Source organism: Monodelphis domestica, chromosome 7 (genome assembly GCF_027887165.1).
Source record: "Monodelphis domestica isolate mMonDom1 chromosome 7, mMonDom1.pri, whole genome shotgun sequence".
Classification (NCBI taxonomy): Eukaryota; Metazoa; Chordata; class Mammalia; order Didelphimorphia; family Didelphidae; genus Monodelphis; species Monodelphis domestica.
Window position 1 is genome coordinate 199,835,834 of NC_077233.1, and position 12,736 is coordinate 199,848,569.

The window sequence follows — 12,736 nt, forward strand, 5'->3', positions numbered from 1 at the left end:
TCCTCATCTCACTTTACAACTGAGAGAGTGCTGATAAGCATCTATCAATGATAGCTTTTGCTAAGAGCTGGGGTCAGCACCAGCTGGACTTAATTCTGGTTTCCACCCCCAAGAGAACATTAGTGAAGAAGACCCTGCTTCTCTCTATCGTTGCATCTCCCTCAGCATCTCATTGATTGACTAATTCTCGTTTTAGGAGATGATCGAAATATTGACGAAGTATATGTGGGTGGCAAGCAAGTGGTTCCATTTTCAAGCTCTGTGTAAGTCCACGAGGCTTCTGAAGACATTTTCCTGGGATAACGGATGATTCTGCATCTCCCTGTTCAGCCCAGGTGGAGTTGGAACGTGTTGGCTAAAATATAGTATCTTGTTGTTGGGAATGACTACTAAGTTTCTGTGTCTTATTAGAGCAACTATTTGAGAAATTACTAGAAGGAATCCAGGGATCATTTTAGGTTCCTCGGTTGGATGGCTTTCATATATATAGGAAAACTTTCCCTTTGAGCTATTCAGATTTTTTTTGGGGGGGGGAGCCATGTTCAAAGGTAAACTTTACTTTATTAATTTGAAATGTTAAATCAATTCCAGTGTGGGAAATGGCAAGAAGAACAGGTAGAGGTGCTTTTTTCTTTCTTAAAAATGAAACTTGAGCCCACATGTGAAAATTTTCAACTGCAAAGTTGAAAATTGCCTGGTGGGGAAATCTTAATGAAGAAAGAAGTCTTTTTAGAGTGTGAAAAGAAATGTTGAAGATCACTTTAGAAATTACGTGTCGAGCATACAAATTTCAAGAGAGACCTTGCCGAACTTTAGAATGTGATTTCAGAGCAAGTCTGTATGCTGGAAATTTGCACTTACTGAAATTTGCACTTCATAGATATTTCGCTATTGTTCATTGGCTTTGTTTTGGATGAAACTTGGAAAATAAAATGCTAAATGCTACATTAAGATAGTTTTGTGCTGTAAATGTGTTTTGAAAGCTGGAAAATGGTTTTTTAAAGGTCTCTTAGGACTATTATTAATGCACTTACATGGCACAAGTAGGAGTATTTTTGAGTACCTTAAAAACACTTTAAATTATAACTGTGCAGTGTTGTTTTCTATTGAAATTATACCATTGGAAAGAAAATGGAAGCAGATTGCCTGAATTGGTGTTATCCATAGCTTGAAATTGCAAAGACTGAGAAGACTAGTGGGCATCACCAAATTCATCTCATCTCATATAAATAATGGGAAAATGGTTATTGATCAAAGCTTTACCTGGAAAAGGTTCCATTTACTAAAGACAAGCTCTACCCATACTATCAATCACAATTGATGATTTTCAAAGGCTGATACCAAACAATAACTGGCATTTTGAAATACATCTTAAGTTTTCTTTTAATGAATATCAATAGAAAAGATCCTCTTTCCTATGAAAGCAGACAATCCTTTTTTGCTGAAAATAATCTACTCCCACTTATTCGAATAAATTTTCAATCCAAAAAAACTTAAGTATAACCAATTAACTTGGATTTTATTTTAAAATTTGTTATCATAAGATTTATTCCATATTGAAGTCAGCAATGGTTTTCTTTTTTATTTGCTTGTCTGCTTCTGCCTTTCTTTGTATTTCTAGTGTTTAACAGTGCCTGGCATATGGAGAATACTTAATAAATGCTTATTGATTGATTGACTAATTGATATTACACCTTTAGAAGGATACAAAAGCTTTAAGAGCAACTTATACTTACTAATCTATCAATCTTTCCCATGTCCTAGAATTGAAAACAATTCCTTCCCCTATTATATAATATTGAGTATTATTGCTTATGAAATATAATTCCTTGCTAATTTTATAAAAATTATGCACTTTTTTCATATCTGTACATTTTGGCTTTGGAAACTACAATTTCCAGAAAGCAACCAAAATCACCTCAGTATCCCAATAAACCTAAGTACCCAGGAAGAGTACATAAGTAAATTTTGTTTTATAACCACTAACATTAGCGAATTTTATGTACATATATATAACTAAAGATATAATTCCCCTGTAAAGTGGCTCCTATTTTGGAAAATTCATTGAAATATGTTCATCACATTCTACCCAGCCATCATATTTTGTCTGGTTTCAGACTCAGGATATCTCCTTAAATAGTACATCTTTTGCCAAGTAGTGACTGTCCTAGAATGAATCAATTCTTCATCCTCCCTTAAAAATAAAACTATTTTTGGTCATCAAGGAAGCATTTAGAGATATTGAGTAGCTCCAACAGTCTTTGCCTTTCCAAAATTTCGAAGCAGCGGGGTGGAGTTTGCCCCAACTTCTAAGAGGTGTTTAACTTTCATTTGCACCTCCTTGCTAATGTTACTCAGTCAGGAAGATAAGTAGGCTAAGGAGTTCTCGAGGGAGATGGACAATCTGTTGCCAAGCAGTAGTAGCGCATTCCTAGCCACTGCTGTTCTTGTTCGCCTCACTTTCTTCTGTGTCTAAATTGTAAATGCAACTTAAGTGTGTATTATTGACTTTCATTGATATTTAGAATTAGCATGCAGTCAAGATAATAGTGTAGGAAAGAAAAAAGGAAGAATGACAGTGGATGAATCTGCTAAGTGCTAAGCTTTGCCCGGTTGGTGCCTAAAAAAAGCATAGTCTAGTGGGGAAAGCAATGAATTTGGAGTCAGGAGACCTGAATTTAAATCCCAGCTTGGCCTTATGTGTTTGGCTCTGGGTAGGTCCTTCTCTGAGCTTCAGTTTTTTCATTTGTAACATGAGAGGATTGAGTGAGATTTTTTTCTGAGGTTCCTTTCCAACACTGACGCTGTGGAGTTGTTTTTTTTTTTAAAGGAACCTGCTTGAAATGTTAGTGTCCTTTGATCTCCCTGCACTTCAGTACTTGTTCTTCTTTGTGTTCTATTTCTCCAAGAAAAGTGTTATTCTATATTGCATCTGGCTTGTGTGGCAAGTGAAGTTCTACCCTTAGAAACATTCTTTTCCTAATGTTGATTAACTATATAATGCTAAAAGTTTTCATGAATCATGGAGCGGCAGCACATTGTCAATCCAAGGTGTCATTTTATGTTGAATGTTTTCCTCTCTGACAGAACCAAGATAGCTTTATGATGATTTTAAGCAAGTCTTTTTAAAAATGTGTACGTGTTGTCACCTCCCTCCCAAAATGCATACCAGCATATTGTGGGAGAGTCCTTGGCCCTATTTAATTTAATTGGCCCTAAAGTAAATAATTAATTTTAAGATATGCTTTCTAAGAGAGAAAGCAATTTTCTGGAACACTGTTGCTTTAGCCTGACAAAAATTCTATCCTACCCAGAATATGAAAACAGACTAAAAGACCAAGACTTCGAACATCCAGGGAAATAAAGGAAAGAAACAATATCTATAAGAAAGATTTGAGAGGCTCCATGGGGCAGTGGAAGAATTGCTGGCCAGGAGGTCAAAGGAGCTTCAATCTAGAGCTGGAAGGGACCTGAAAGGTCATCTAGTTCAGTCTCATTTTTTATGAAATTGTCCTAAAGGAGTCTAGAGGTTAAATGACTTGCCTAAGGTCACACAGATAATAAGAATCCAAAGCAGTGTTTGAGCCTCAGTCCTCTGACTTTAGAACCAGGACTTTTCCTCCCCACTATATATTCTATACAAGAGATCAAGTTTCTAGCACTAATGAGGTAGTCTGGGGCAAGTCACACCCACCTTAAAGAGCCTGTGTTGCTCATTTATAAAATGAAGAGACTAGGTGGTCATTAAGAACCCCTCCAGTTCTGTGGATCTAAATCTGATTGCCTTCACACATTCCTTTCTACCTTATCCCTGTCTCCCAAACCCAAGATTAAATTCAGAAGGGCAGAAGATTTTTTTTGAAAGTACAGCTTAGGACATTTATTTTTTAAATTGAGTTGAAAGCAAATTACATGGCATATGAATGTGAGTTTGATGTATAACTTTGAAAAACTATTAGTCTAGTTCATCTAAGAATTACTTATGTTTTGCTTCCTACTGCTTTGAGGAAGGGAAAAAAAAGGTTAAAAGACCTTTATATGTAAAGCAGAATGTTTCCATGAAAAAAAGCAGATTTTTAAAAAGCTTCTTAACTTAAGGAGAATATAATTTATAGCAGACAAATTGGAAAGAGTACAGATGTTATTTTTTTTATAGCTCATGTGTAGACTGAACGTAGCAACAGGTAGGCTGATGATAAAATGTTACGAGTTATTAAATTGTTTTATGATAGTCTTATATTTGGCCTTTCGCCCTTTTTCTGGGTTTAAATGCAGCAGAATTTGGAGTAGAGAACCCAGGAGCGCACCAAAGAGTAGCTTCTCCTGATACCTCTTTCAGAAAAAAGGAAGAACCCTTTCTAAATCATTCTTTTGGATGTACAATCCAACAGAAACTCTCAAATGGAAATAGATTGGAATGAATCATGGTGGTAGAAAAATACTACCTTAGAAAACTCAGTGTTTTTTTTTTAAACCACTAGTTGGCCGATGGTTGATAGCTGCCTTCAGAGTTTGTAGGGAAAGGACACAATTAGGGATTTGTGATCTTGGTGTTTTGAATGTTTGCTCCCTCCTGACTCTTCTTACTTTCAAGAGCTCACTAGAATTTTTGCCCTGATAGGTGGGATGGCACACTGTTTTCACTGCACATTGTGCTGTCTCTGTAACATAGCTGTTGTCAGATGCATTCTGACAAGAATCCTTTCTTGAGGGCTCAGTTTTAAAGCCAACGATAATCACCCAAACGCTGGGATTTTAAAAGATAAGACAATTTTTGCCTCTAAAGATCAGAGGATAATAGATTATGGGGCAGAAAGGAATTTTTGAGGCTATTGAATCCAGCACTCTTCACTGAACAGATGAGACAACTGAGTCACTTCTGTGACTTGCCCAAGGTCACATGAATAGAAAATTGCAGAGGCAAGAATAAACTCAAAGCCTCTGACCTCAAAGGCAGAGTTCCTTCCATCATGCCAACCTGTCTCCTTGGTAACCACAGTATGTTCCAAGACTGATGACTTGACATTATTTTTAAGCTTAGCAGAGTTAATTGGTATTTAATTGGTGTCTTCTTCAAAGGCTAAGCGCAGATTAAAAAGATTCTCTGATCTGAATCAAATGTGATTTCAGAGAGTGGTGAATTTAAATAGTTTGGCCTCTGAATTTGATGTCTTTAGGGGAAATACTCTATATAAAAACAGAAATGAATAAATTTCTTTCAAACCTTAACATTAATTATGATAAAGACTTTCAGGTATAATCTCACTTCTCTTCCATCCATTCATTCCTCCTCCCCCTTTGTATCTTGAGCACTAAAGCACTTATAAGAGATTGTGAAGGTGAAACTGTTTAATCTCTTTTTATGAAATGCAAAAATTAGCCATTAGTATTTTAAGACTGTTTTCCTCATTCCCCTGTGCCCATGAGCACCCAGGTAAACTAAGGTGCTTCTTGACTCCTTGGGCACATGGCAGTGTCTGCCTGTTGCCTTTCTGCTGGAAGACCTGATTTGATAGATTCTGTCAGAAACTGCTTTTTAAGGAAAACTGCTTAATAATGTTGCTTATCTCTTGATTGCTACTCTTTAAGTATATGTATTCAGCAGGAAAATGGATCTCAGTATTTGTGTTGATTTGCTTGTTTCTCTTGTGAGTGTGAGAACCTGTGTGTTGCAAAAACAAAAATAAAAAGGTCTTGTGTTTACCTTAATTATTGTTTGAGTTAATTTTTGGTAAGGGGAGAGGGTTCATCTTTTTCTCTCCTCCACACTATTCTTCTCTCAGTAGAGTAAGAGAGATCAGAAAACAGTATATAGTCTTATAGGAAGTGGTGGTTCATCTCATCATCTGTGATGTTAGAGTCTGAGGGCTCGAGTTCAAATCCTGGATCTGTCATTTCTGATTCTTTCTAATCTCAGAGCTTAAAAAGATCCTCACCTATAAAGTGAATTAAGTTGGGACAGAATGGCTCTCAAGATCTTTTCCAGTCCTAACGCTATGATCTTATAGTCACACAATGCCCATGTGAAGATAGGATTAACTCTCTCCCCTTGTCTATTTTTAGCTAATCAAATCAAGAATTTAAAGTATCCTTACTTACCATGTATGAGCGTTCACAAGTCACTTACTAGAGTAAGCTCACACCTCCAAAGGCCACAGCCCCTTGCCCCCTTGGGCAGTGCTAGACAAATTGAAAGACTGCCATTGGATTTTGTGAAGGGGGTGGGGTGTGTGTGACGAAGTGACATGGAAAAGGAAGCATAAAAGAAGAGACCAGCATGGGCTAGCATTCATTCCCTTCCTGGCATTTGGAGAGATTGGCTCTAGAGATTTCCTTCCTGGTGTTTGGAGAGATTGGTTCCAGAGATTCCTTTCTTGGCTTGACGGAGACTTTTTTCCTGGATCCTGTGTTGGCTTGCTGGGTGAGTGGCTGAGATTCCTACCTTGGCTTTGGAGGAGGGCTGTGTTGGTGGAACCCTGGCTGAAGACACCGCTGAGACTTTTGGCTGAGGATCACCAGGAAATCCACGTGGAGACAAAGTCTTGGAGAAGCCCCTGGAGGGACTGACTGAGCCTTTCACTGGAGAAAGGCTGGTAGGCTTGTTAGGAATCTGTCTCTTTATCTACATTTACACTTTCACTCTTCCCTTCTCTTTGTGAATAAAAACTGCTAAAAGTCATTTTGACTTAAGCTATAACATTTTAAATTGACAATCACACTATTACTTTATAACTCTCATATTTAGCATAAAACCTTAATTTAAACTCTTATACATTATAGCAGGAGTTCTTATTAACCTTTTTTGTATCATGGACTTCTTTACCTGTTGGGTGAAATCTATGGACCCCTTTATAGAATAATAGTTATATCTACTTAATAATTGATAGAAATGCTTAAATTTAGTAAGTGGTTAGTGAAAAATTAAGAAGTTAATTTTTCCCCATCTAAATTCTTAAAACTCCCAGAAAACTGTGATCTCCTTAGGGATCTGTGGACTCCAGGATGTGAATCCCTGTATTATAGTAGTGGGCATATTAGAATCAGATTTAAAAATGAGCTTTACTCTCATGATGTTAAAATGACCAATTAAATTAACCTATTCTACTAGCTGTTACCAATTTGTGGCTTTGGAAAAGAAGTCAGAAGTACTCTGCTGTGCTAATGAAAGAATACAAAAATTAAGGAAAAGAAACACTCAAAATATATTTTTTCTATTTAAATAAATGCCATTCTTTTTCCTGTCTAAATAACTATATAAAAAGAATCCTGTGTTTGTTCAACATAGACCTATAGTTGGAAGAGACCTTATAAGTCTTCTAGTTCTGACTCTTTGTTTTAAAGGGGGGTGGGATGGGCCTAAAAAAGGGAATGGGGGTAGAGAGAGAAGGAGAGAGAGATGTTAAATGATTTGTCCAAGGTCATCACAATTAAATGACAGAGCCTCTGAGGTCCAATGACACCAAGTCCACCACTCCCACTTCAAAATTTTTCCATTGCACCATATTGGAGACAATGTGATATTTTTTGGAGTAATTTTGGAATATGGTTTTTCTTTTTTTTCCCTGCAGTATGGACCAAAAAATAATATTATTTGTCTTAGATCTTGGCCAAGAAGAAGGTGCTCTTTCTCTCCACCCAATTCTCAGAGGATACATTTCATTTACATTTAGCCTTATAAATGATTCAATCAACAAGGATTTAGTCAAGTGCCTATTATGGACCACTTTCTGTGGTAGATGCTAGGGATTCAAACACAAAGTAACAGAGTCATGCCCTCAAGGATCTTCCATTCCACTAGGGGAATGTAGCTTTCTATAACTTGTTTAACCTGTACACTGAATACATACTTTCCTAGAAGATTATTAATAGATTGACTCAAATCATTTTAGACCTGCTGACCCAGGCTTTGAATAAAATAAGGCTAAAAGTGTTAACATGGCATTTTGGAAAGAGTTACTATGAGGCAGAAGTTCCTGATCTGCCATTACTTTATAGTTCTAGATATCAACCTCCTAAGCCTCAGTTGCACAGAATTTTAGAATTGTAAGGGATAGCAGAGAGCCTTTAGTATAGAAATTCAGAAATTTAGTACAGAAATGTCATGATTTAAAAGGCATAAAATAAAAGGAAATATATAGAAATATGGTCATCAAAACCTTTTTTAAAAGAAGTTCATGGGCCCCTAGTCAAGAACCTTGCTCTAGTCCAATCCAGCCATGAACTTAAGAACCCCATTCATAATATCCCCTACAGGTGGACTTCTAGTTTTTGCTCTTTCTTTTGGATATCCCTAATTTTTAGGATGCTTTCCTATATATTGAACCCAAATCTGCTTCTCTGCATCTTCCACACATTGTTCCCAATGCTGCCTTTTAGTATCAAGCAGAATAAATATGTTCCTTTTCCAAATAACAGACCTTTAAGTGCATCAAAACAAGTTCCAGTACCCCTTTTATGTCCTCTTCCTGGTTAAAGATCTTGAGTTCCTTTGACAAATCCTCAGATGACATTATGTTAATGGCTTCCCTCATTGATCAGCTCTGATTTATCTTGTATTTATCATGTTTGTACACAGTTATTTGCATGTTGTCCTCCCCATTAGACTGTGAACTCCTTGAGAACAAAAGCTGTCTTTTAGCTTTCTTTCTGTCCCTAGTGTTTTACACAGAGCTGGAGGTGCTTAATAAATGTTTGTTAACGGACCCTTTCCCATTCTGGTTGAAAAGTAGGAGATTGGCCAGAAGAGGGCAGTGCCCTACCTAAAATGTAACACCCAGAACAGAAAACTATTCCAGGGTGGGGCAGACCAGAGCACAAGACGATTATTAACTCCCTCCTTCTGCGTGCTATTCCTCTCCACACAGCCTAATATGATGTTAGATTGTTGGTCTGTAATATCCTATTGTTAAGTAATTGAGCTTAGGGTTCATTAAAATCCTCTCACTGTCTCAGAGAAGTTAGTTATCTAGATTTGATACACCTCTCTTACTTTGTATCCATGAAGTTAATATTTCAAATAAAAATGTAAATAACATTTTGCATTGAGTTCTGTTCAGTTTAACCTTAGAGTTTATCCAAGTTTAAGAAAGGTTAAAACAGAATAGGACCAAGAAAGACTCCTGGGGCATTCCACCAAAGACGTCCTTCCTTCTGAGATGACACTGAATTATTATTTTTTAAACCCTTACCTTCTGCGTCAGAATCAACACCATATGTTGGTTCCAAGGCAGAAGAGTAGGAAAATAACTTGCCTAGTTTCACACAGTGAGGAAATGTTTGATGCCATGTTTGAACCCAGGACCTCCCATTATTTAGCCTGACTCTCAATCCACTGAGCTACCAAGCTGCCATCCAGCCATTCCACTGGTTTTGATAATATCTTGCTATATTATCATCTAGCCCATATCCCTCTAGATTTTCCTCAAGAATAACATGGGAGCTTTTGTTAACTGCTTCATTTAAAATCTGTAAACTCTATATACAATACATTAATAATCCACCACTTCACTATATAGAAAAATCTATTATTTCATGAGCAAGGATAGGCTACTTCTGGTATGAGATTTTTCTCTACTAGTGGAAATCACTATTTGTAAATGGGGTCAACAACTCCTAGAGAGTTGCTTTTTAAAAAAATATTTTATTTTCCCCCATTTCATGAAAAAATAATTTTTTGCCATTTAAAAAAAAATTGAGTTCCATTTTTTACCCTTCCTCTCAGTCTCCCTTCTCTGAGACAGTATAAGCAATCCAATATAGATTTTATATGTGCAATCACATAAGATATTTTCCCACATTAATCGTTTTGTGTAAGAGATCTTGAATAAGAGGGAAAAAGTGAAATATAGTATGATTTGGTCTGCATCCAGAATCCCATCAGTTCTTTAGCTGGAATGTCTTGGGTCATTGTATTATTGAGCACTGCTAGGTCATTCATAGTAGTTCATCACACAATATTGCTATTACTGGAATGTTCTCCTGGTTCTGCTCACTTCCCTTTGTATCAGTTCACGTGTTGCCAGGTTTTTCTGAAATTATCTCAATGTTTCTATACCAAAATAGTATTCCATTTGATGGTCATTCCATTCCAATTGATTGATATCTCCCCCTCCCCCAATTTGCAATTTTTGCTATCACAAAATTGGCTGTTATAAATATTTTTGTACCAAAGGGTCCTTTCCCTTGTCTTTGATCTCTTGGGCGACAGACCTATTATTGCTGGGTCAAAGAGTACACACAGTTTTAACACCTTTTGGACATAGTTCCAAATTGCTCTACAAAATGCTTTAATCAATCAACAACTCCAACAGAAATGTCTCAATTTCCCCACATCCCCAATTGTTTTCTTTTTCTGTTATACTGGCCAATCTGCTAGGTGTGCAGTGGTACCTCAGAATGTTTCAATGTGTATTTCTCCTAGAGATTTACATAAAGAACACAGAGGTCAATTAACTCCTTAAATTTATATAACTAGTTAAAGTGTCAGAAGCAGGATTTGAACCTGTCTTCTCTAATTTAAACCTGATTCTTTCCCCACTACGATATGCCAAGTATGTATAACCAGCCAAAGAGCTAGGGCCTTTCTCTGTCTTCCAACAATTACTATCAATTTGTCTCATTGGCAGTGCCAGGGAAGTAGAACCTGAGTACCTCAGTCAGGACCCAAAATGATGGGGAAACTCATCTGAGCAAGAAAAAGCAAAAAATAAATAAATAAATAAAATAATCTAGATATGTAGTGGAAGGGAAAGAAGAAAAGGGAAGGGGAGGGGGAAATGAGCATTTCTGTAGTACCTACTATGTTCCAGGCACTATGCCAAGTACTTTTTACAAATATTTCATTTGATCCTCACTATAGCTCTTTAAGTAGGTGCTATTATTATTTCCATTTTGCAGTTATGGAAACTGAGGCAAAAAACAGTGACTTAACAGAGGTTATACCACCAGGAAGTATCTGAGATCGTAGAGGCAAATGGGTCATTCAGCCTTGGATTTATGAATGAAAGATCAGCTCATGAACTGTCAAAAGAGATATAAAATAAGGTGTCTATAGCATGAACAGGTCTTGATGAAGCCTTTTCCTATTAGTGTTGTGATTGCGTCCATTTCTAGACAGTGGTAGATCATCCCTTTAATAATGAACATGTCTAGACCTTTTGCCTCTAGCTTAGACCTCATTCCTCTTACTTTATTTGAAAGTTGGGCATTTGATTTTCTCTAGCTCCGCAGTACCTTGCCTGCATAGGCTTTCAAAAATCAGTGAGAATAACTCTAAAGTTCCATCCACCACTGTTTATGGTATCCTAGGATATAATTGGTCAGTGTTTAATGACTAGAACTTGACAAGGCCATCCAACTGCCCTTAATATTACCTCTTTATCTTGGGTGTTAGCCTAATAACCTGTTGGTTATTATTGCTCTGACTTTTCTGGACTAAAGATTATTTCTCCTTGACAGAGAAAATAGAAACAAAATTAAAATTAGGTAATTCTGGGTTTTCTCTGTTGTCCATTATCATTGTGCTGTTCACCTTTCTGAGCAGGTTCTATCATTGATATTTTTCTTTCTCCTACAAGAGCTCTAAAAAAAATCAACAAACCCCTTCCCAACCCCTAACTTCCACCCCTAAATCAAAACTACCTCCTAAGTTGTTTTTAGCATTACTCTCCAGCTTCATTTCATTTTGAGCTTTAGTACTTGGAACTGATTTCTCTCTATTTCTCCCCCACCCCCATCTCCCAATTGAACCACAACAATAAGAAAAAAAGACCCTCATTAACATGTGCATAATCTAGCAAAAAATATCCCCATGTTGGCCAACTCTTTTTCTAAGAAAATGTCTTTTTCTGTATTTTTAAAGTCCATAATCATCTTTCTGGAAGGAAAGGCATGTTTTATCATCAGTCCTCTGAATTTTGTTTTATTACTAAATTGAAGGATGTTCTAATGTCTTTCAAAAGTTGTTTTTTACTATTTTTTGTTTATATGTTTTAAAATTGTTTATATGCTTATTGCATATGTTATTCTCTTAATTTCATTTTTGTTTATGTTTTTTGTTGTTTATATGTTCTCTTAATTCTGTTCGATTTACTCTGTATCAGTTCATAGAAGTCTTCCCAGTTTCCCATGAAACCATTTCATTATTTCCTGTCTTATTTTTCTATTCATTTTATATTATCTACTGCCCTTGCCTTTCTCTTCCGTTTATAGAGATAAGAACAGGAACTGTTTGCCTTAGTTTCCTCATCTTGTAAAATGAGCTGGAGAAGGAAATGGCAAACCATTCCAGTATCTTTGCCAAGAAAACCCCAAATGATGTCACAAAGAGTTGAACAGGACTGAAATGACTGGAATCAACAAAATGCGGGATGGAACAAAAGAAAAGAGGATGTGTAAGAGAAACTTGAAGGAAGAAGAAAATAGGATAAATTATACTACATAAAGGTTCATGGGGTGTGGGGTGGGGGAGAATACGGTTATAAGAAGGGGAGGAAGAGACTGGTAATAGGTAATACTTTAAACCTTACTCTCAGTGAAATCAGTTCTGAGAGGGAAGAACAGCCAGATCTATTTCGGTATAGAATTCTATCTTACCTTACAGGGAAGTTGAGAGGGAATAAAGGTGTGGGGGGAGTGGAGCAGGGAGTATTATAAGGGAGGGAACAGTTGGGGGGCAATTAATAGATCTTAAAGAGAAATAAGAGGGAAATAAGAAAGGATGTGGGAAGGAAAGTAA

At 36.6% G+C, this 12,736-nt stretch overlaps 1 protein-coding gene across 1 annotated transcript in view; it reads left to right on the forward strand.

Moving 5' to 3' along the window:
- The window catches only part of GDA (guanine deaminase), a 96,327-nt gene extending 90,618 nt beyond the window's left edge, over positions 1 to 5,709 (forward strand). Inside the window, exon 14 of the mRNA XM_001365045.4 lies at positions 197 to 5,709. Coding sequence (XP_001365082.2) covers positions 197 to 267 — 71 coding nt within the window. The 3' untranslated portion in view covers positions 268 to 5,709. The remainder of the gene's footprint in view (positions 1 to 196) is intronic.
- Positions 5,710 to 12,736: the final 7,027 nt, after the last annotated feature.